General features: G+C 26.1%; 1 protein-coding gene across 3 annotated transcripts; it reads right to left on the bottom strand.

Annotated features, from left to right (window-relative positions):
- Positions 1-1,791: 1,791 nt before the first annotated feature.
- Positions 1,792-12,679, bottom strand: LOC145837905 (tyrosine-protein phosphatase non-receptor type 2-like). 3 transcript variants are annotated; one of them, XM_082945390.1, is made up of 8 exons: positions 12,451-12,679; positions 10,537-10,736; positions 8,219-8,292; positions 7,511-7,698; positions 7,069-7,261; positions 6,631-6,783; positions 4,688-4,828; positions 1,792-2,575 (listed from the first exon to the last, which is right to left on the bottom strand). In XM_082945390.1, the coding sequence occupies exons 1-8, from the start codon at positions 12,668-12,670 to the stop codon at positions 2,530-2,532; spliced, it is 1,215 nt and encodes a 404-aa protein (XP_082801516.1). In that variant the 5' UTR covers positions 12,671-12,679; the 3' UTR covers positions 1,792-2,529. The 3 variants fall into 3 exon arrangements, with proteins under 3 accessions (XP_082801516.1, XP_082801517.1, XP_082801518.1); XM_082945391.1 differs by having other exon boundaries at positions 10,537-10,723; positions 12,451-12,491; XM_082945392.1 differs by having other exon boundaries at positions 10,537-10,720; positions 12,451-12,486.
- Between the last annotated feature and the right edge of the window lie 13,109 nt (positions 12,680-25,788).

The raw sequence follows: 25,788 nt of genomic DNA, 5'->3' as shown, positions 1-25,788 counted from the left end.
GAAAAGTATTTATACAAAACAAACGTAGAAACCTTTTTTTTTTTTAATTTGCGCAAAACTAATCCTTTAAGTAAATAACTTCGTTTAAAAATAAATTTTAAAACGATTAAGTTAAATACTGTTCTATTTTTTTTAGTATTATTAATATAATAATCAAAGTTATTAGCACATATAAGCTTACATTGAAGTCATAAGACAAAATATAATTATGTTAATTTCAAAATAAATTTTTATAAATGAATTATCACTGAATTTCTATGAGAAACTAAAAAAAATTATCTAAAAACTGTTAAAGACTTTATATAGGTTTAAATGATGTTTTTAATAAGGTAATTTATTCTTTAAAACTTGTTTTAGTTAAAATAATTTAACTTTTAAGCCACGTAAAAAACCTTTTTAGAAACATATAATTTATCATTATGTGTTTATCATAGTAAACTAATTAATATTTTTACAGAAAAACAAATATTTTTTTACCTCCTTACTGTAAAATTGAACTAATTACTCAATGATGTCTGCTGATAAATTATTCATCAAAAAATTTCCCTTAAAAGCGAAATTATGTGAAATTTTGTTTTAGCAAAAATTTGAAGTAAATTATGTGATGTACATAGAGTTTTTGCAATTGTTTATTACGTAATGATTGTTTTTTAGTTTGACTAATTTTTAAGTATAATAAACTAAACTAATAAAGCTTTACAACTTTTTAGTGTTAGATTAAAAAATGTTTGGTAGATTTTTAATAAAAATTCTAAAGTGAAACTTAAATACAAAAACAATTGTTATTCAATTAATTAAGAAATAAATGTCTTTGTTTTAAATCGATCAACTTAAAATTTTCAACTCTAGGTTAAATTGAAAATGTTAAGAAAACTCATTAAAAATTCTGCTTAATAAAGTATTTCAATACCTTATAAATTTTAATTACAAAACTATAAGCTAATAAACACTCGAACACTGCTTACCTGTTTTAGTTTAAGTAAATTAAACTTGATCGAACAAGAATAAAAAAATTAACTAGTCTTAGAATACTTTTTAAGCAATAATTAAAAAATACACTGCTAAAATTTAAGACCTGCTCAGTTAAATTAAATTTTTAACTTCAAAATATTTTAGTTATGCAGTATAGAGACGTATTTAAAAAAAATTATAAATTTTAAACTTTGTTTACTATATATAAAATTAAATGCAACAGCAAAATAGTATTCTTGAAAATCAACACTATATATGTTTTTAATATAAAAAACAATAAAATTAAAACATACGAAACACTAAACATGGAATGTAAGCAGTAAATAAAAACAATTCACAGAAAAAAAATTACAAAAAAATACATTTTATAAAAACCTTACCAGATTTACACTAGTATTCTTAAACAAAATTAACTTAAAAAATAGCTTTCATTTTATTAAAAATTCTAAAAATTAAATTATTTAATTCAAAACATCAGGTTTTATAAGTTGTTCAACAACTTTATCAACAGAAAAAAAAAGCTTGATATCTAAATGTTTTATAAAACTGGTAATAAAATTTTTAATTTAGTATCAAACCAAACGTGTTAATTTTAAAATATATTGTAAAAACTTTTATTGTTTCACTGATAAAACCCTAAATAAACCAGTATTTAGGAATACGTATATGACAGAGATTTTATCAACTTATCAAACTATTGAAATGAAAAAATAGGAAAAAAATATCAAGTATATTAAACTACAACTAACATGTTTTCAATTATATCTAGTACATAAAATTTCTTTAAAAATCAGATAAAATACATCCATTTGGTTAGAAAATTTTTAGAATTAGAATAATATTTATGTTTATAAAAGCTGATACTAACAAAATTTTTAAGAACACTATTTAAAAAGCCCGCCTAAAACCTGAAATGTGCTCAAAAACCTTTTCTTAAAGTTGCTAAATTACATAAAAGTTTAAACATATGGAATAACAAGTATACCATTTATGTTTAATTTTTAAAATAAATTTTTATATTTATAGCATTTTACAACGTAACTGGATAAATATATTCAAGCTATGTAAATAAGCGCAATCAGCTATGTTATAGTGTAGGCAACAGTTTACTTAATTTTAGCAGAACTTTCAGTTAGAATAAAACTCATCTTAAGGTTTCATATACTTTTAAAATTTAAACCAAGCTTATATAAATAATCAACTTTTTACCTATAATAAAACTCAATACAAGATTATTTTCAAAATTAGATATTATTTAAGTTCACTTTTTAAAGGCTAAAATGCTTTTATTTGAAAATACAGCAACATTTTAGTATTCCACTTAGAACGTATAACGTAGAATGTTGTAAAAAATACAGCAGTAAACAAAATAACATCTAGACGAATTACAACTAATCAATTACTTTGGCAAAACCTGTTTTCTGAGCAATTTTCAAGTTGAACAAAACTTTTGTAAGCACCCAGTAGATATGTGTAGCAGAGGAACTATTTTGTGTGAGGATGAATTGTTAAATGTAAATAGAATGGATTTCACTATAGTTGACAAGTTGCTTTAGATTAGCTCATTTTCGAAGATGGCCTTTTTGAACTTTTCTTTGTTTCTCTGCGTAGTTTTTTTTATTAACATATAGAACTACTTGTTATTAAAAAACTATTCAAAATATAAATTTAAGTGTTTGCTAATAAAGATTCTAGCGAAAGAAGTTTAGTGGAATATATAATTATAAAAAATTTATACAGTACTCTTAATTTAAACAGTGTAATAAAGAAAGAGTACTGTTTGAAATTTATATTATTACTTTTTATTAAACATCTTAAATGAACAGCAACTCAAACATTAGCATTTAAAACTCATTTTTCAACTATTTTTATGTTATTGTAATACAGTTTATAGTTTGCATTAGTAAACTAGTAAACCAAAATATAACAAAATAACTATAATTTTATTGGTAGAGGTTTTTTTTTAAGAAATATCTTTTTTAAACTTGAAAATCTGGTCTGAAATAAAATCTAGCAGTAAATTATTGAATATTGTTTAAATTTGTCTCTTAAGGCTAAAAATTAAGCTACATATCTCAGAATTTAACAAACCTTTATGAAAAAAATACACTTTACAGCCACCATTAGTGACTTGCAAAATTTAACATAGAAAAAACTGGTATTTGATTTACACTGTGTTGTTACATGTAGTAAAACCAAATTAATTAAACTAAATAGTTTAGGATATTTTCAGGAATTTTCAACTGTTACGTCATTACAGCTTTCAGATGCTCGCTGAAGAGAATTCGGGGAAAAAGTCAGTGGGAATTTTGTTTGAGAAACACTTGAAACAAATTTGAACTGAAATGTAAGCTATGAAAATTTTAATAAAAATAATAATTCCAAGCTTTCTAAATTTAAACTTCAATCAAAAAAAATTACTAAAAATACACTGTAAAAAACATAACGAGTTAATATTTGTTTCATTATACATATATATATATATATTTCAAACAATTAAAGACTAAATTGTTTTCGAATGTCAGCCACCTCAGGCAGCTTGCAAAATTAACTTTACAGAATTATAACTTTTCATAACTAAGCGATGGGCAAGCGATCAACGCCAACCTTATAGCATCAGGTCAGTCGGTTCTCAGGTATTTACTATTATTACGTCACTTTGACCGCCAGACGCTGCGTTCGCGGAGAAAACATTTCTCGTTACTTGATGGTTAGTTCGTCGTAGTTTTACTGTTTATTAGTGTGTATTTAGTTTGAAAGTTACTTTTTTTTTTTTTTTTTAAATGTGCTTAAAAATTGTAAAAGCTGTATTAATTGTAATAAATATTAACGCACAAAACTTGAACTATATTGTTCAAGTAAACTTTTCTTTTAAGGTAAGTCAACACATAAATATTATTAGAGATTGCACTTAAAAAAAACACTTTTAGTTGTTGTGACACTACATATATAAAAAAGTAAAACAAGCTCTATTTAAAGTTGTCAGATAAGTTTTAGTTCGGTAAAAGTTTCAGCATCTTTAAAGCGTTGTCATTATCTAACACTATAAAACTAACTGAGTAGCAATAAAACAAGAATAAAAACACTTTTAAGATAAATTATTCTACAAAATAAACGAAATTTTTCACTAATGCGCCATATGTTTAAAATTGTTAGGACAAGAACATGTTGTCTTATTAAATTTATCAAAAACAATTTAGATAACTCGGGTGGCGAAAATCAATAGATATTCAATAAAAAAGAGATATTGATTATTTGTTTTGGTGTTAAGACTTTACTGTTAACCTCTAGCTTTTTACAACGTTGTTAACTTCAAAGGTCGCAGTGCAAAAATGTCACCAATAAAGTATACATATGTTAAACCATGCCAGAAATAAATCAAATTATCACTGCTTAAGTATTTATAAACGTTAAGGAGTCTTCGTAGACAAATATACTTTTTGAGAACTTTATAATTGAACTACAAGAGGCTTAGCTTTAAGGTATTTTTTTTAAAGATCTTTAATAAATTTTATCAACTGGTATAAATTTAATTCAAATAATAATTTTATGCTCAATACTAATTAAAGTTGTAAAACAAATTAGATTAAAGATGATAAGTTTCAAACATTACACAATCTAAACTTCGATGAAAACTATAAGCTAGGTTTCAATTTGACCAACTTCAACACTTGCAATTCATACTTTCATGAAAACAACACGATTAAAAACAAACTTTTCTCCGTCGGCGCTCTCTAGCTGCTTCTTCTTGTACATGTTGACGTCCTTCCTGATGTGAGTCACCCGCAAACTCAACATTTCGTCGTTTGACAGGAACCTTTCCTTCAAACTGCACGCCGCTTCCACTTCTTCGCTGCTGAAAATTGATAAAGCTTTGTAAGAATGTAGCATTGCATGCTAAGCTTTGTGATTGCATTTATGAATATTTAAAAATCTGCAAACTAACTATCTATTCATGGTTTCGTGGGAAAAAATTAGACCTTCAAATACAAGAAGGCATTGTAATAACATCTTAAAAATTTTGTAACAACCTCTGTATCACTTCAGTCATAAAATTTTAGCAAGCAGATAATTTCAATACTTCAAAAATCAAACTTAATTGATGTGTAATTGAAGCTAGCAAATCAGAGCTTCCTTATTATCAAGCACAACAACGGAAAAATGTGAACTAATTAAATACTTGAGAAAACTCACATAATTTTTCTTGGTCACTTTTTCAAAATTTTTTTTTGATTACTTATCATACTGGAAAATACGTTCACATAAATTTGTAAAACAGCTTAAAACACCTTTCAAAAGTATGATATTATTCTTCATTTAAAATATAGGAGAACATGATGAGCATGATTATATGACACATCTAACAGCAATACAAGTTACATGTGTTTTTATAAATTTTCTCAAGGTCATTTTGCATTATGGATTTGATGCTTTGAACCATACAATAGTAAATTATTTAAACAAGCTAATGAACATAATTCAAAGTAATAAATATTAGAGTAAGAGTACATTTTAATACAATAAAGTTATATTTTGTACTCTCAAAATGTTATTTATTAAGGTTAAACAAATTCTATAAAAATTAAAGATGAAATTAGATACTTACAGGACCGTTGTTAAATTACAAAATGTATAAACTTAAATAAATAATTTTTGTACTAATAACCACTCACCTTTCAAAAACTACGAAGTTAATAAAAATGTTGTGCTTGTGGACAGCATGCTAAATAAACCTAAAAATAAATATTAAACAAAAATTAAATGCTAGAAAGTTGATGCTGAAAAAGTAAGCAGTATGTTGGCTCATCAGGTTTATCCTTTAAAAGTAGGTACACACGGCATAAATGTTCTCAAAACAACAGTAAATACAGGCTAAAAACTACGCTTTCGAAATATATCTGGGATTTAAAGGATAGAAATAAACATTTTAGCATTAATTGGGAAGTTTTAGCACGAACAAAAAACAAACTCAATTTAAAACATGGCTACACTCTCTGCAATATGGAAAAACACTCGATCTCAAAACTAAACTCAAATATGGCTTTAAATAATTTTGAACATCTATGCAAACTTAATGTCTCTTATATCTTTTACTGATTTACTTAGTGACATAACAATCCTTTAAGTTTTTGCTTAATTTGATGTACACTTTGACTTATGTTTCAAGATATCATCACAATAAACAAACTGAATATCTGTTCTGTTTACTAGAATAGTGAAACAATTGTAATTGAAAACTAAGTGTTTTATTGATATATATATATATATATATATATTTATTTATTTAATTATATAAAAACTATAATTCAAACAGCTGTTTCACACATTGAAATGTAAAATTTCATGTGATCTTCAGTGAGTTGTAGTTTATTATAATAGTAAACAGAAATTTCGATTTTAGAATTTTTTATGGTAATTATGACTTTTCGAAATATTAAGCTCCAATTTGATTTGTCGAGCACTATCGATCAGAACTTTGTATAAAACCTTTAATATATATATATATATATACATAAATCATGGATGTAACAAAGAAAATTAAAGAGACTTATATATATTTGAAACTATCTAAGTGTTAAGCTCAGGCTTTTCTCCGTAAAAACAAACTTTCAACAATAGAAAAAAAACCCAATTAAAAAACTACATCAACAAACTAACTTTCCGTTGGTTTCTGTCGGGTCACCGTCACTTTGCGGACCTTTGGAGGTGCCAGGAAGCAGCTTGGACAACTTTTGTTTTTTGGTCTGATGGTCGTTTTCCGGACTCGGCTGCTGGTGAGCACCGGGCGAGCTTTGACCTTCTGATTTTTTCCTGAAACGCACAACTTCTCGTGTGATTTAAGACATAGTTTTTTTTATAGAAAATCAGCTTCAGTAACCAGCCAATAAAGTTCAGTTACATAAGTATCATTTTAATTACATTATCTAATGTTCGTTCGTAAAGACACGAAGCAAGGTAATTTATGAAAATAAAATAAACGTCACAGTAAAAAATTAGGTAACTGAAACCTTAAAAAGATTAAATTAAAAGATAAGAAGCTACATTTAATAAATTCACACTTACACAAAAAAGTTTAATTATAATACCAGCACGCACCTCTCTTGCTTGATAAGCTCCTGGTACCTCGCAATGGCGAAGTAGCTGAACCTCAGCTGGTCCGGAGTCTGAATCAGCCCCATCCGGTACTTTCTCATTTCGAGCAGCTCCTCGCAAACGTCGAAATCCAGATTTCTCTTCAAGTACTGGCTGCAGAGCTCCACCAGGGAGAACGTGCCCGTTCTTCCGATGCCTGCGAGATAAATAAGTTCATTTCACACTTGGGAAATTTTACATACAGACGTAATCATGAAGTTTCCATAAATTATGTTATAAAACAATGTTTTAGCTATAACAGATACCTTCAGTTGCAATCTAATCCTTGATCAAATAGAATACTCACATTTAAACAACTATTCCATATTTGTATTTATTTCCGAGCAGTCAAGTTAAGAACTTTTTCTACAACTAGAGCACACCTATTATCAGCTTATGTTCTCACCTGCCGAGCAGTGCACGACGGCGGGACCGAAGCTCAAATCGAGCACGCCGCTCTCCTGCACGCACACCATGAACCTGATGAAGGAGTCGGGGCTCTTCGGCACGCCGTGGTCCGGCCACGAGGTGTAGTGGAACTGGTGCACCGTCCTCGCCGCCTGCTTGTCGTCCGTCCGCTTCACCACGAGCTCCCTGCAGAACAACTTGGGATTAGCAACGTTTGGAAAGCAGTGGCCGTTTTTTGGGTTAGGAGTCAAACATGCGCGAAGGGTCACTTTTGCACGGATTGAGTTTAATTATAAATTGAAAAAAAATATTATTAAATTTAATTTTTTGTTTATTTTTACTACCACTGTTACCCTAACCCTCAGTCGGTAGCTTTTTTTTTTAATTGATTTACTTATTTTTCTTGTTTTTTTTTTATAATAATAGTTTTTATTTGTTTATCAGTATTTTTACTATCACTGTTACCCATAACCCTTACCCTCGGTCGGTACTTATTTTTATTTTTTTCAACTTTGTGCAAAAATGACCGTTTGTGCATATTTGACCCGTTCTTAAAGGGTAGTTGACTTTTGAAATGGATTATTTATTATGAAAGTTATTTATTTTATCTAAAACTTTTTTATTTTAGGGTAATACATTACAGAAGACTTTCAAGCCTAAATCTATGGAAAAAAAAAATAATGAATGAAAAAACATATTCAAATACCTGATTACAAAGTTTGAGTGCTCTTCTTGTTTTTTCAAGCAAACCGACAAGCCAACATCAAGAAACTCGAAGTCCTTTAAAATAAAATTCAATATAACTACAAGTTTTTATTGAAATGATAAAAATTAAAGTGATCTCATAAGGGGTCATGGCATTCTTTAAAATGATTGCTTTATGTACAAACTGAAAGTTGCTAAACACAGAACGTTGAAGAATGTTTAACTTTATAGTCGAACTTTCAAAAAGTGTCTTGCCTTTTTTAAAGATAAAGAGACAGAATTTTTTTAACTTTCAGCTTGCTTTAAAATTTCAAAGTGTAAAAGAGTAAATCTACTTTTTTGAGTTAGGGATCTAAATCTTCAAAGAATATTTTTTAAACATTTTAGAACTGCTGCATGATTGGTTTTGAAATTAAAAATTTAAATTAAAAGTTCTTTTTTTTTTTTTTTAAATAATAAAGAATAAACTTTATAAATTTTAAAAAGATTGGTTCAAAATTCTAGAATAAAAACATTTTTTATTGATACATATATTTCACCTTTAAAAGTTATACCTTCATACAGAACATATTGTACTCACTAACGTTTATACTTAATACTTTAAGTAATTTTGAATTTTGTTTGCCATAGGCATAGAGTGTATTTGGGAGTTGAAAAAAAAACCTATAAAATTTTATCAACAAGTAGAAAATAAGTAAGATCCCAGATGGCCATTAAAAAGCAATCCATAAAATTAAACAAAATTGTAGAATCAACAAAAACTATAACAACTAAAAGAAACATGCATACCTCTTTAACTAATCAATTTTACTAGCAGCTAGTTATTATGTGGAACAATTTTGACAACATAACTTATTAAACAAAATTGTCTCAACTGTTAACCAGTAGTATTATAAACTATTAAAAACTAAAAACAAAAAAGTATGACCTGATAATAATTATAATTTCAAACCATTTACAATATTAAGATCATAGAGAAAAGTAATTTTCTTTTACAAATATTATTATTGGTACTATTTTGAAAGCTTAGAGTATATTTTAAAAAATGTTTTTTTTAATAAAAAAATACACTTAACTTCTAAGGCATAGTCAGTTTTGTGAAATTATTTTGATACAAATGTTTGTAATAAAAGTTTTTAAGGGCATAGGGGAGGGAGGTCCAACACTTTACTTTACTAAAATTAACATAGGCTTCTATTTGAAAGCTAGAGTATAAACTATAAGATACTTTTTAAAGAAAAAACATATCAAATGACTTTTAATATATAACCTATTTGGTAAAAAAAAAATCTGATATAACTGTATGGAATCAAAAATTTTTTAAGACCAATTTTCTCAGAATTTTGAAAAATTAACTAAAAATCTATATCCTTCATTTTAAAGTGATTCACTTCAAATTTTTAGGAAAAGTACTTATAAATATTACAAACAAATTCTAGGAAGTGCATTTTTAAGTAAAAAAAACAAAACAAAAACATCCTAAAAAACCGTTTTTTTTAAGTTAAAAAAAAGTTAATAAAAAATTTAAAAACCTGTTTTTCAGAAGTTTTTCAAAATTTATTAAAGATTATTATTAAAAAGTTTTTAAACAATTGCTCAAAAACTGAAGAAGCAGATTTTTAGTGAGTAGTCTAATTTCGCCTTTTTAGTTTGCGCCATAAAGAACCTATTGTACCCCCTAACTTTGATAGCTTGTATCTCAAAAGTAATTTTTAGTTTTAACAAGTGGTGAAAAATAACTGGTAGTTTATTTAATTATGTAAAAAAACAAGAACATATTTAAAAAAAGTGTTTAACCCCCTATGCCCCTAATAACTCTTTATTTTTTAAGCAATTCACTTTAACTTTTTAGTACTACCAATAACTTATTTATAGTAGGCAGATTTATGAGAAATAAATTACAATTACAACTAAGAAAATCTTTTTAAGGACTTATTAAATAAAAAAATTACAAAAATATTAAATTCATTTTTTTGGAATTTGTTCAAAATTTTTCAAGATTTGATTGAAAAAGTCTTAAAAAAATAATTCAAAAATTCATAAATGAGGTATATTTTTAACTTAAGAGTTTTTATTTGCCTTTTTAGTTTGTACCTCTCATAAAGAACCTAATAAGTTATCTAACTCTGATCGCTTATACCTCAAAAACTAATTTGAACATTTAAAAAATACAGAAAAACTGGTAGCTTAGTTTTTTTGTGTAAAAAATACTGACTAAAAAATATGATTTACCATTGTCTTATAGCCTCAAGTTGAAGAAATGTTTAGCTTTGTAGCTGAATGTTAAACTAGTGCTTTAAATAAATGTGAACTGTTCACCTCACCAACGCTTTCGGGCCAGTAGTGACTGCACTTCACCCTTCCCTTCTCCACCACCCTGTTCAGCATGACCACTCCCTTGCACTTCTGCTGCCACACCATCTGCCAGAAGTGGCCGCACGTCTCCTCCAGCGGCCCCTGCGTCAGAATGTACTTCCTGCCCGCCTTGTCCGAAGTCAGCAAGCTGCTGTTGATGTAGTCTGTGAAGTTAATCAAGTGGTTTTTATGACAAACAAAAAACATTAGTTGCTGAATGTTGACCGCTCTTGTTTTAGAAATATTCTTTAGAAGGTCATATGGTTTAAAGTAACTATGAACCAACAAAAACAGAAGGAGCAAGGGAACTTGTGTTTAATTGAAAAAAAAAAAAAAATAATTTGTAAACATTATAAACTGGTTCAAGGCAAAAAAAACTCAGCCTGAATTACTTCAAACTGGACCAGGCTTTTCCACAGAAGTCAATTTATTGGATGCAATATCTAGAAAGAGCAAAACGTAAGTGGACAACTATTAAATTTTGGGCAATTAGGGGGTATCAACTAGCTTACACTGGATTTTTTAAAGTTTGAAGTGAAGAGAGAAAATGCATTTACTACAGTTTACAGAAGAATTAAAACATAAGCTAGATGTTTTAGGGTTTATATTTAAGTGTAAAACAACAAAAAGGTCTTAGGTACAATTTACTAGTAGTTTGAAACTTAAATTAAACATTCTGCGGTTTGGAGTTAGTGTGGCCAATCATTTTTTTAATTTTATGAAAAAGGGGAGATTATGAAAATAAGTATGGTAAACCTTTAACTAGACTGAGTTCATTAATAAATAAAAAAAGCAGTATAAGCCAAAAATTGAAGAAAAAGTAAAGACTTAAATACCTAATAATATCAAAATAATATAAAACAGATTAAATAAAAAGAAAAATTTTAGACAGAGAATGCTTTATGGTCATAAAAACTAGACTGAGATTTTAGAAAAATATAAAAATTACCCTGTGATTTGCAAAAATAAAAACCAAAAAAGCCTGAGTTTTTCAAAAAACTTTAAACTAGCCTCAGTTGGGATGAGTAAACTAAGTTTTTTATAAATTTTAAACTACCCTGGGTTACTCTAAGTGTGTGGTAACCCTGTATAAATTCTATTTAATTGAGCAATTTTAACTTAAACTCAAACTATTACTATTCTCCAGGGTTTACACCAAGTTACAACAAATAAAAGAAGGGTAAGTAATTGAAATCCCAGGATTATTTTTTGAATCAAATTTCATAGGCTAGGAGACTCTGTATTCTTTAGAATAAATTTATTACTTGAATTTATTTTCATTATTTATTTTTGATATATAATAAAATTTTAACTTAAAAATTTGTCTGGTGTGCGCAAAACTATGCTTAACTTATCTACTGCTCAAAATTTTTTTAAAAATGAGATAAACACTGCTCTTCTTACTAATTTTAATTTTTTAAGCAGATTATCAATTCTTGTTTTTGTATTTTTTAATCAAATACTTTTATTACTTATAGATAAAAGTTTCCTTTTAAACAGTTCAAATGAGCACTGTACATAGTTAACAGAATGTATGATGATATCTCAATAAAAAGCATTTGCAATAGTAACATTAAAGTAACCACCAATATTATAGAATAAGATACTAATACCTTCTTTGCTTCTAAACAGCTTAAGCTAATTTTTAGCCACTAAAAAAATAATATATATCACAAACAATTGTATATTAATTAAAAAATGGTGAGTAGGAACAAAAATATTAAGTACTTATTTTGTAAAACTGCAACTATCCAGGAAATTGAAAAGTCTGATTAGGTGCTGATTTTCAAAAAAATATAGTTATAACTTATGCAAATTAGAAATTTTATCCTTTTTACAACTTTGTTGGAAAATAAACAAAGACAAATATAAAGGTACCATTACTGCAGTTTTTCAGCTTCACTCTACAGTAGTCGTAAGGTTTCACATCACTGTACCTATTCCTCCCCAAATTTTCATTTGCATCTATGCACTTGTATGGGTAACTGAAAGATGTTCGGTTTATTTTGAGGAAAAGTTTCCCCCAGTCATTCTTTGATTCTATTTCCTTAAAAATTTTCATTATGTTTGTTTCTGCCATCTCAGCTGCTCTTTTCATTTAGCTTTTAATTCTAAAAAACAAAAAAAAATTGATCCATAGTAAATATATACAGAATCCTATAGTAAGTAGCTTACAACATTATTAAGGCCCTAGGGGGAGTTTGAAAACATTTTTAAATTCTTATTTTTGTTTACATCTTTATTGGTTGCTTTAAACAGTTTTTAAGATTTTAAGTTAAATTTTTAACATTTAGTTTAAAAAAACTACCCTGAGTGACCAAAAACTGTCCTGACTACTATAAACAAGGAAATAAACTCTGTCTGTAGGTGTGAAACTTTTTTAACTTGTTATGCTTTTTGTTACATATCTTTTACAACTACTGAACTTGAAATATTTAATTAAAATGTTGAAAGCACAGTTTACTTTAACTTTAAAGACATAATAAATTTAACAAATTAAAATTGTTTAATGAATAAATAAAAAAAAAACAGATATACCAATAATGACTATTTAAGAAAATTTTATGATACTATATACTATAAATATATTATTTCTTTAAAATCTGAATACAATAAGAGTTATCAAAGGAGTTAGCTACAATATTATGTTTAGTTTATAGAAATTTTGTTAGAAAAAAACTTATAATCATACAAACTATATACTTGTAGGACATCAAAATGAAAGCTATGAAAATAATGCAAACAGCTATAATGTTCTCTATGTGTACAGACCAGGGTTGTTATAAGTTTTTAAGTATAATTTTTGTTTTTTTTTTCAAATAAAGATGTGCAAAATAAATATTTCATTTACAACCAATTTCAGAGCTGCCACAGATCAAGCTGAGAAAAATTTCCTGACTTTTAATTTTAATTTTCCTGACTTTTCTAAATCTAAACTCTTAAGTTAAACTTATTCTAAAATACATAACCAAACACTTTAAACTATATAAATCTTCCAATCTTATTTTTATACAGGTTAAAACAACAGTTTTTTGATGAATTCAATCATCTAACTTTCATTACATCACTTGAAACACTGTGTATGATAGATGTATTTGCAACAAACAGCTCTTTCAGCAAAATACTTGTATTTACTAACTTGATACAGTTCTAGTTTGTATGCATACATATAACTCTTCTTCTGGATGTAATAGTTTCTCATTTCACAATGTTTTCAAGCAGAGTTTTGTTAATATTTAATCTAGTTTGACCTCAGCCTGATCATTGTGCAACACAAACAACAGTTGCAACAACTTTTGGAGAGAAGATTTTAGAAATTTTAACGTTTCAAAATAGAACTGATCCAAGCAATCTTCCTTTTGCTTCAAGCTTTTGAACTTTAATGCATTCATTGGACAATTTACTACAGTTCTAAATTGTTCAATGCTAGTATCACCTTCAGAGTTGGAGCACATTTTTTACTACATTAAGGAGTGCAAAATGTTGGCAAAACGCTAAACAACAATTGTGACTCCTAATATTTCAAGGCTATGCGAATTTAGGCATGACATATTTTTTAAAAATGTATTTCCAATAGCTGTTGTGCTCCGGAGATTTTCAACCGCTTTTATAACAAATAATCTACATTTTTTGTTGAAATTTAAGACCCTTTGTTCCTCAACTAGGTCTTTTTTCCTCAAATTTGCAAGCAAATTGGTTGCAGAACAACCGAGATCGAGGGCAGGTTTTAGGGAAACTCGATCATTTAATCCAACCTTAAATAACTGGTTAAGCTGAGGTTCATAACTATCACGTCTTTCATAATGATGCACAGAAATTTAATTACCAAGCACAAAATGTCCTCATGCATAAAGGCAACAAAAGGCTGGGTACTCTGGTACAATGTCAAAAAAGGCTGCATAATAGATATCATATAACTAAAGTAATGCAAGAAAATTTTTGTGTATATATCACTGTTTCACTATGGAAGTGTCCTTGCCACAGATCATCAATAATAAAAAGCATAAAAAAACTGCTTGTTCAAGTATGGTAGTTAATCAATATGTTAATAGAAAAATTTTGCAGTTTTACAAATGATATTTTATTAATTTATACCAGATGAAAGCATTAGAAATTAAACAATTTTGTAAATTCTAGGAAAATTTTGCAATTTTAGTCCAACTTAAAAAGATTTTTAATTAATTTACTATTTGAAGGCTTTGGAAAATAAGGAATTTCGTAAATTAATCTGACAAAATATGACCTATTTTTAATATTTTGTCAAATTTCCTGACTTTTTTCAAAAACCCCCATTTTTCCTGACTTTTGTCATTTTTTTAGTTTTTCCTGACCATGTGGCAACCCTGCAAGTTTAAGTGGCAAAAACTTGCATCCTTTTCATAAATAAAGTAAAATAGTAAGCTGAAACTATTATCACAGCAGGTTGTTTCCATTTTTTCTTGTTGCAAACTTCAGCCAGAACTAATTTACATGTTGGTCAATTAAAAAGGTATTTTATTATAAAAACTAAGTTAAAGCTAAAAAAACTGCTTTAAATAGTTTAAAAACACTAAAAAGATATTTTAAAACTAATTTAAATGTGTTTTTTAAATTAAATCTTTTAATTATAACAAAAAAAGTTTATCTTATGACAGATTTTTGTGTCAAATTGAAATTTAATTAGTTTAAAAGTAATGCTTGTTTTGAATTTCAGATGTTTTAGTAAAATTTGTTTTGAATTCTAAAATTTTTAGTGATTTTTGTTCAAAATTTCAGATTTGTTTAAAACTTTAGGTTTTTTTTTTATTCAACCTTAACAAATTCCAGGTTTTTCAAAGATTCAAGATTTTTTAAAAACACTGACAAATTCTATTCCTGTAGATTGTAAAGAGCAATTTTATTCTTTAAAAAACCAATTGATTTTGTTTGAGAACTTGGTTATGAATCAATATTTCTTATTCAAAAATGGACAATACAGAACCTGCTGGGAAACCCTGTCTTAATATTAGCAATCTAATGTTATTTTATAACTCTAGTGAACAGATACAAAATAAACTTTCTGACCAAGGCCATAAAGAGGTACTGATTATTTTTTAATGGTTATTATTTCTCATGTAAATATAATCATAGTTCTTTTTTAATTTAATTAAAAGTAATCTTTTTTAGGAGCTGGGATTAAAGTTTAAGAATTTAATGGGGTTTTTAGAATAAGTATATAATATTTAATGCTTCAACGTTAATTAAAAACTAGAGATAAAGTTACTGGTTCTAAGCATTTTAGTATATCTTTACTTTTTGATAACTTAAAAATGAAGTTTATGTAAGCTTTATAATCAAAGCTAAAATATAAACAACAGGACACAGCTGTTTAACTAGATCTTTTAGAAAAAAGAATTATAGGAAGTCTCATAACTATGGTTAATGAATTGGCATGAAGAAATACTTTTAGTTTTTTAAGCTATATACAGGGTTTCCACTACTTTATTTAATAATTTTTCCAGATTTTTAAAAGTACACATTTATGGGTCTATTTTTAGTTTAAAGTTAAGTTTAATGTAAGAAACTGTGTAAAATAGTATAAAAACATTGAAAAGATACTGTATACCTACTTTAAATATAAAATTTTAATAGAAAATCTTTTGATGATGACAAAAATTGTAGACTTATATGATAAATTTTTAGAGTCAAATTGAAATGTTACTACTGAACATGTAAAAATTGTTAAAATTCCAAGATTTTCAAGGTTTTTTTTTTGCTTAAATTGTCAAATTCCAGGTAATTCAAGGTTTTTCCAGGTTTCCAGGTAAAGTGGCAACCCTGTATATACTATGATCTTTCCAAAAAGCTATTTTCCATTTAATGCTATTGTTGTTTAATGATTCTAATGCTATAAGTTTATGAAGAAACTAGTTTATTCACCAAAATGATTAAGATAATTGAGTTAATGAAGTTTAATATTATATGTTTTTAATGTACTTTATTTAAAATTGTTGTATTAAAACACTTGTATTATAATTAATTTCATTAAAGAAGTTTAATTAAAATTTTTAGGGCATTTAAATTCACAAGCACAAAGTTATTTTTATAGTAGTTTTTCAAAAAACATAAAACTTTAATGTCAATTATTTTCCTTATCTTAAAAGCTATCTAAAATTTTTTTTTTATTAAATAGAACGCACCGTTGTCTTAAATTAAAAAAAAAAAGGTTTGGGGTTTGAATTATATCATGGGGTCCCTCCAAAAATAAAGGTTTTTTTTTTATTATTATGGCCGTAGCACCAAAAATAAATATTTTTTTTTTCCCTTAGTTTGCATGTTATTTAAATTCTTAAATGTTTGTTTTTTAAATAATGTTAATATCTTTTTCGATTTGGCCTCAATCAAGGACCGGATTTGCTAAAACTGTTTGTTAATGTTTTTAAGTTCAAGAAAAATATCTCACACTTCAAGTTGTTTGAAATTCACAATTTCTTCTACTTTATTTTCTTTAATATTTTACGTTTGGCTTTTGATAACTACCTAAACGTTAATTAAAAGTATTTACTTCTGCGTACAGCTGATAATTTCTCACAACTTTTAAGAATTTTATTGTTTTATCTCTAAATACTGGTTTCAAAATTGACAACAACCTAAAATTTTAGAATTTTTTTTGGGAAAAAAATCGTTCACCTTTAAAGGTTTATCATATAATTTGTGTAACTAGCTTGCTCTATTCTTTCTATAGCTTAGTATTGCATAACAACAAATTATATAGCTAAATATCTTCTGCTGCGGGTCTTCTAATTAAAATAACAACTTTACGCGTTTTTCGAGTGCCATCTACTTCTATTTCAATTAATCTTCGACCTAGTTAAGTACTATACAATTTTTCTCATCCGATCAACCTACTATCATATTTTAAGTTATTAAAAAGAATTGTTTTTGTAAAATGTATAAAAACAAATCTGTCTTACCTTTAACATTATAAGTTAAGTTTTTTTTTGTTTAAAATGCATCGATCTTATATTTTGATTCAAAAATAAGTATTATAAAAAATAAAATCTATATTCTATAAACATACTAATCATAAATTGAGTTTGTGACTTGTGAGTATATAGATTAACAAACATACTTTTATAAGTTTCGTAATAAAATTTTTTAACTGTACTTTTACTAAATTATCTTAACTAAGAACTATTCTAACCTTAATTTGTTACTATAATTTTATTTAACATCACATTCTCTTTCAGTATTATTGAATATTTTTACCGATAAATATGTTTGTTATAAAGATGACAATATATAAAACTTATATATTAAGTGTAACTTATGTTTTACTTTAGAACTTGCATACTAGTAGCACATTATCAAGTATAAAACGTAAGTATACTAAAGGATATCAAAAACTTTGGTTCAAAAAGTATTATATCAATTGAATACCGAAAGAAATACAAAGATTTTTTTCTAAATAAGTAAAAACCACTGTTTTTTATTAGATTTACTTTTTTAAAAATTAGAAGACTATAAAAATAAAACAAAAAGTTTTTAAACAAAAAAAGGTATCTATAAAGATTCTTTAAAGTCTAGCTAGATCGTACAAATATTAACTCTAAAACTTTTTGAAAATAATATTATCCAAATTATTTTGGCGTCTTAACTTCTTTAAGCAGTATGAAAAACGAAAATCGAATAAAAATAAGCAAGTTTAGGTGGTTGTTTATTGCAATAAGAAACAATATTGTTTCCACTAAGCGTATAAACCTTGTTTCAAATCGAGCAGTTGCACAAACATAAGCTAAAATTACTTTAAGTATATATTTAATAACACAAGCCTTTGCAAGCCCGATAAAAAATGTTTAAGTGGGGAAGGTTTCGATACCCAGGTCCGGCGTTATACATAACAAATTACCCCCAAAAAACTGTTTTTGTGTTAAGGTGGACCTTTTTCGTTTAAGCCTAAAAATAAATTTGGATAACTAAAATCGAGAGAGCGTCATTTCAAGGGATTGTAGATATATGGTCTCCCTCATCACCGGTTCAATAAGTTTTTTTAATGTCTATGTTGAAATCATAGGTCTCTTCTGTGGCTCTACTAAAAACTGATGCTTTAAAGACTTCTCTTATGAAAGAATGTGCCAAAACACCTCAAAATTTACAAATTCTTTCTTTCGTTAATTATTTCACGGAAAAACGAAAAACGTTATACTACATTAGAAATAGTTTATGCAAAGTTTTACTTGGTAGTAGTTTTTAAAGTTGTTAGGTTTCTGTTTTATATTTTGTTGCAAACAATAAGTTTTTGAATTAGTACAAGGACTTTTAAAAAATTACATAAAACGCACATTCTCTTATATTCTTCGAATTTTTTTTCTAGAATTTCGCAAAATTGTGTTATTATTCTAACAAAGAAAAAACATAGTGACTCTTTTAACAACTGTTCATTCTTTAAAAGTATCGGCAAAAAACAAAGTGTAGCTACACTATTTTTCTTGACCCTTTTTTCTACGCTGTTGTATATTGCATTTTCAACATAACGCTCGAAGAAAACATTGTTCATCCTTATAGCGAAGGGGTCGGCAAACTGCGGCATGCGGGCCAAATGCGGCCCTCGAAAGGTAAACCTTCGGCCCGCGAGCACGTTTTTTTTTTTTGAATGGAATGCGGCCCCTAAAAGAAAATTTTGCGACCCGCAAGCATGTCAATGTGGCCCGCTGAGCAAAATTATATTTTATGTCAAATTAATTTCATTAATTTTATTTTAAGTCCATGAATAAAATTTTAGAACAATAAAATACTTAACTGCCTCAGCTTAGAAATGTGAAAAAATAGATAAGCATTCCACCAGGGTTTTTTCTTAATTTCATAATAACTTTCTTTTTAAAACAGCAAGTTATCTTCAAAAAAAAGAGTACAAAAAGTGCTTGGATTTAGTAAGTTACTTATATAATACTTGTTTGGTAAATGAACTAAATGCAAATGCTTTCCAATATGTACAAAAGTAATGCACAGTAACTAACTAAAATGTCATTTATTTACAGTTTAGTTTTTTAGCATGTATTTTGTACCAAAGTAATTTATTAAAAAGTATACCTAACTAACCTGAGATTTACAAAAGAACCCCAGCAAAATATTAGCCAGAATGAGATTTTCAAAAAACTTGTATATAATTCAAACTAGTCTCTGTGTGTGGCAACTTAATGTTAATTTCAGCCTATAACTTCTGTAAATTTCTTGATGTTTTTAAATGTAATATTCAATTATGGATAAAAGTATAATAACTATTTAATTATAGTTATTTAAAACTTAAAACTATTACTTAAAATGTATTCATTACTACTGATATGCATATTTTTAAAGAGATTTGTAAATATAGTCTAATATAGTATCTTAATTAAAGTATTTTTATTAAACATAAATTCTTAAATTTTGCTGTAAATATAAAAAATTACTTTAAATTTTTATTACTATTGAATTAATAATATAATTATCATGTAAATATTTTTATAGGAATAATTGTTTAGTTTTAAAAGTAGGTAAAATTGATAATTTTAATTTTAAAAAGGGAGCTTTCTTCGATTGAGCAAAATAGTGTAATTTACTAATATTAATAGTAAAAAGGAAAACACCAACCTTTTTCTTTTAATCATGATCGTAGCTGGATGACAGCTTCCTCCCGTATCAGTTAATGGAGTTCATAAAAGCTTTAAACATTATCTCTATTTTTTCAGGGGCAGGCCGTTTTCTCAGTGTTTATATAAAGAATGTGATTTTTAATACCAAAATAGATCATGAGAGTAAAATGGCCAATAAACTAGAAGCTTAATAAAACATCAGGGCTAGATCTAACTTAATATTTGACTATGGCGCTTAAACTAAATATATATAATAGTAAAACAAACACTTTTTTGTGTTATCTCAAAATTTCGTGCACCCCAAAAAAAATTTCGTGTACACGAATGTGCACCAGTGTACACCTTGCCGACCACTGCTCTAAAGTATAGTTTTATAAAATAAACAAAGGGGCTTTTTTTCAAGAACCATTTATTGCGAAGATTTTTATCTAGCTATAAATTTATAATCATAATCATTGTTAGTAATCTTCTTTTTTTTTAAATGAACTACCAAAGTTTGTAAATACATTTGTTTCTAATAGTAGAATCAGATTAAAAGAGCAAAACATCTACTTTATTTAAAATTTGTCTTCACAAGAAGATATATGAAACTTAATTTTTGTAAAGTAAAAAGTTGCAACCTCTTTGAGTTTAGTGCAATTTAATTAGTTGAATGTAAATAGAATAAAATGGCTTAAAATTGACCTATCAAAACATGAAAGAATAGAGGTTATAATGGTTTTTTGAAAAAAAGACCTGCAAAAATATATTATCATAATGTCTTCATCTTTATACAAGTTAATTTATACTGAACTAGTTAGTTCATGTAAGACTGTAATACAGGTGCTGTCACACACTTAGTAGACTTAGGGTAACTCAGGATAGTTTTTTTTTTTTTGTAAATTTCAGTGTGATTGAAGCTATTTAAATAAGTTATTTATAAAATTTAAGATGATAAAAGTTTAATAAAAAGATTTGATTATTAGTAGTTATGAAAAGCTTACTAATTTCTAATAACATTTAATTAATAATAAGCCCATTTTCTAAAAAAATATGATTTATAAAAGTCTGTAATTTCTTAAGTTTCTTATAAAAGAAGCACATGAAAAGATCAAAAAACTACTTTATTTAAATTTCAACTTTGCAAAAAGATATATAACATTTAATACTAGTAAAGTAAAAAGTTGCAACCACTCTGTGTCTAGTGCAACTGCATTTTAGATAGCTGAATGTGAATTGAGTAAAATGGCCCAAAATTGATCTATGAAAAGATGAAAGAGTAGAATTTATAATGTTTTTTTTTTTTTGAAAAAAGACCTGCAAAAGTATATTAACATAAATGGCTTCATAAATAAGCAAGTTAATTTATTCTAAGTTAGTTAGTTCATGTAACAGTACAATACAGGTGCTTTAACACACTTAGTAGACTTTAGGTAACCCAGGATATTTTTTTGTAAATTTTAGGTTATTTTAAGCTAGTTAAAAGTTATTTCTAAAACTCAGGATAATAAGAGTTTTATTGAAAGTTTTGATTATTAATAACTTAAAATATTTATTAATTTTTAGTCACATTTATTTATTAATAAACTTATTTTTTGAAATGAACTACCTAAGTAAGTAATTTCTTTTGTTTTTACAGTAAAAGAACATTAAAAATGTAAAAAAAGACTTTATTTAAATTTATCTTCTCCATAAGATATATGAAACTTTATTTTTGTAAAGTAGAAAATTGCTAACCAATTTGTGTATAGTGCAACTGAATTTTAATTGGTTAAATGTAATCTGAATTAAATGGCTCAAAATTGACCTACAAAAACATTAAAGAGTAAAAGTAATAATGTTTTTTTTTGAAAAAAGATCTGTAAAAATTTATTAACATTAATGGGTTCATCAATAAATAAGGTAATCTATTCTAAGTTAGTTAGTTCATGTAACACTACAATACAGGTGCTTTCCAAAACTTAGTAGACTTATGATAACCCAGGACAGTTTTTTTTTGTAAATTTTAGGATGATTTACGCTAGTTAAAAGTTATTTCTTAAAATTAGGATGATAGAGTTATATAAAAAGTTATGATTGTTAATTATTTTGAAAAGTTTATCAATTTCTAATTACATTTACTTAATAATAAGCTTGTTTTTTAAAATATGAATAATTAAAGTCTGTAATTTACTTGTTTCTTACAGAAGAAGCAGATAAAAAAAGCTAAAAAGGTAATTGATTAAAAATTTATTTTTGGATATAGGTAAAATCAAAATGTGTTAAGTAGAAAGTTGCTACCTCACTGAGTGTAGTGCAAGAGAATTTTAATTGGTTGAATGTGAATGATAAAAATAACTCAAAGTTGACCTATCAAAACATAGCGGTAGGACTTTTTATGGGTACTATTTTATGGGCACATTTTATGGGTAGAATTGCTGCAATAAAATCTGCCCATAACTTGATTTGATGTCATTAAAGTTATGGGTAGTATTGAGATGTTGCTGCAATTAAATGAAAAAAAAAACAGTGTCTAAGGCCTTATATAAATACTATGGATAGTTTTTGTAGTTAAGATTTTATAAACTAAAATATAAAAAACAAGTTAAAAAGAAATAAACTAGTTTTTTGATTTATATGTATATTTGTGTAAATTATATTTTATAAACTAACAAAAGTAGTGGCTAGACTTATTTAAAGATTATGGATGATTTTTTTTATTTCAGATTTAATAAATAAAAAAAAAACAAAAACTTGTATACATATATACCAATTGTTTGAATTATAAGTACGTATTCAAATTTGTATATAGTAAACTAACAAAAGTAATGGCTTGGCAAATTATAAATATTTTGGATAGTTTTTGTATGTAAGATTTTATAAAGAAAATAAAAAAAATAAACTTGAACACACATAAACCAATTGTTTGATTTATAATTGTATATGTGTAGTTTATATTTAGTAACCTTATAGAAGTAGTAACTTCTCCTTATGTGTACTAACTTATGGGCACTATTTTAAAATTTTAACAAAATTTTTAATTATTAAACTTTAACAAAATATAGTTTAAGTAAATGTACATATAAGTCAAACAATTAGTTTTTTTATTTAAGTTGGTTTTTATTTTTTTGTTTATAAAATCTTAGGTACAAAAACTATCTTATTTGATTAAGAAAAATAAACAAAAACTTGTATACACTTAAACCTATTTTTAGATTTATAAGTTTTTTTTTATAATTTATGTTTAGTAAACTTATAGAAGTAGTGGCTTGGCCTTATCTGTACTGTTTTATGGGCACTATTTTATGTATAGAATTGCTTCAATCAATTCTGCCCATAATTTGATGTGATTTCATTTAAATTGTGAGTAGTATTGAGATGCTGCTGCAATTAAATATAAAACAATGTTTAGGCCTTATATAAATATTATAGACAGTTTTTGTAGTTAAAATTTATAAACAAAAAAAAAAAAACAATTTAAATACAAATAAATTAATTTTTTGATTTTTATGTAAATTTATTTATAATATATTTTGTTAATTAACAAAAATAGTGGCTAGACTTATTTAAAAATTATGGATAATTTTTTTATTTAAGATTTAATAAAGAAAAATAAATAAAAACTTGTATACACTTAAACCAATTGTTTGATTTTAAGTTCATTTTTTAAATTTATGTTTAGTAAAGTTATAGAAGTAGTGGCATGGCCTTTGTGTACTATTTTATGTGTAGAATTGCTCTAATCAATTCTGCCCATAATTTGATGTAATTTCATTTAAACTATGGGTAGTACTGATATGTTGCTGCAATTAAATATAAAATAAAACAGTGTCTAGGCATTATATAAATATTATGGATAGTTTTTGTACTCAAGATTTTATGAACAAAAAAATAAAAAACAACTTAAATACTAATAAACAAATTAATTGATTTATATGTTCATTTATTTAAATTATATTTTATAAAAATAAAATAATTAAAAATTTTGCTAAAATTATAAAATAGTGCCCATAAAATAGTACACATAGGCCAAGCCACTACTTCTATAAGATTACTTATACTATATATAAACTACATATATACAATTATAAATAAAAAAAATGGTTTATGTGTGTTCAAGTTTAACTTTTTTTGTTTTGTTTACAAAATCTTAAATACAAAAACTATCCAAAACATTTATAATATGCCAAGCCATTACTTTTGTTAATTTACAAAATATAAATTTTAAAAAAGAACTTAAAAATCAAACAATTGGTTTAAGTGTATACAAGTTTTTGTTAAATTTTCTTTATTATATCTTAAATAGAAAAACTATTTATAACATTTTAATAAGTCTAGCCACTACTTTTGTTAGTTTACAAAATATAATTATATAAATATACATGTAAATCAAACAATTAGTTTATTTGTATTTAAGTTGTTTTTTTGTTTTTTTTTGTTTATTAAATCTTATCTATAAAAACTATTTTTAACTTTATATAAGGCCTAGACACTGGTTTACTTTTCATTTAATTGCAGCAACATCTCAATACTACACATAATTTTAATGACATCACATAAAAATATGGGCAGAATTGATTGCAGAAATTCTACCCATTAAGTAGTGCCTATAAAATAGTATCCTAAAAAAGACTGACCCAACATAAAGAGTCCTTTTGTAGATAACACGGAAATCCCCCAGTATTTGCTGAGTCAGTATAAAAAAATATAAAAGTGTTATGTTTTAATTAGTTTTTAATATGTTTGGGTAAGATGGCTTAGTGTTTAGAGTATATATATTTAAAAAAAATAATAATTGGTGATTCCAAGGGTTAAAAATCAAGGGTTGCCACTTTACCTAGAAACAACCAGGAAAAACCTGGAATTTGAGCTTCTTTAAAAAAAAACTGGAAAAAATTTTAAATTTTGATCAAAAAACCTGGAATTTTTAATAATTTTAACATTTTCAGTAGTAAAATTTCGAATTGACACAAAAAATCTATCATATAAATAAGATTTTTTATTTATCATCAAAATTTTTTTAATTAAAAAACACATATAAAGTAATTTTACAGTATATTTTCAATGTTTTTATACTATTTAACAAAGTTTCTTATATAGAAATAAACTTAAAACTAGAAATAGACCCAAAAATGTGTACTTTTTAAAACCTCGGAGAAATTCGGAAAACATGGAAAAAATGTTGAAAAAACGAGTGGCAACCCTGGATTTAGCAGATTTTAGGGGAAACACCTTTGCTTTGAAATCGGACCCGAAAGAAAAGGGTAATAATGGTTTAAAAAGAAGACCTGCAAAAATATATTAACAAAAATGGCTTTACAAGTAAACAAGTTGATTTATTCTAAGTTAGTTAATTAATGTAACACTACAATACCGGTGCTTCCACACACTTTGTAGGCTTAAAATAATTTTTTTTGTTGTTGTAGATTTCAAAATTACATATGTTAGTTAAAAGTTATTTTAGAAACTCAAGATGATAAGAGTTGTATTAAAGATTATGATTGTTGATAATTGAAAATTATGAACATGATAATTCGAAATGTTGGCTAATTTTTTTAGGTATTTTGAAAATTTCAGAATTACTTAGGACAGTTTAAGTGGAAACTAACGAGTTTCTTTTTACTTAAAGAGAAGCAAGGCTGCAAACAGTTGTTTTAGGGAAACAAAT

Source organism: Thalia democratica, chromosome 6 (genome assembly GCF_965202585.1).
Source record: "Thalia democratica chromosome 6, ktThaDemo2.hap1.1, whole genome shotgun sequence".
Classification (NCBI taxonomy): domain Eukaryota; kingdom Metazoa; phylum Chordata; class Thaliacea; order Salpida; family Salpidae; genus Thalia; species Thalia democratica.
Note: the sequence above shows the minus strand (reverse complement) of the source record. Positions and strands in the feature narration are given on the sequence as shown.

What these genes read in the sequence shown, in the direction of transcription:
- LOC145837905 (XM_082945390.1), bottom strand. Translation starts at nt 12,670, where the DNA reads ATGAAAAGAGCAGCTGAGATGGCAGAAACAAACATAATGAAAATTTTT. An exon ending in GGCCCGAAAGCGTTGGTGAG is followed by an intron (nt 8,293 to 10,536) that starts GTGAACAGTTCA and finishes TTTATTTTAAAG; the next exon opens with GACTTCGAGTTTCTTGATGT. An exon ending in GAGCTTATCAAGCAAGAGAG is followed by an intron (nt 6,784 to 7,068) that starts GTGCGTGCTGGT and finishes TGTGCGTTTCAG; the next exon opens with GAAAAAATCAGAAGGTCAAA.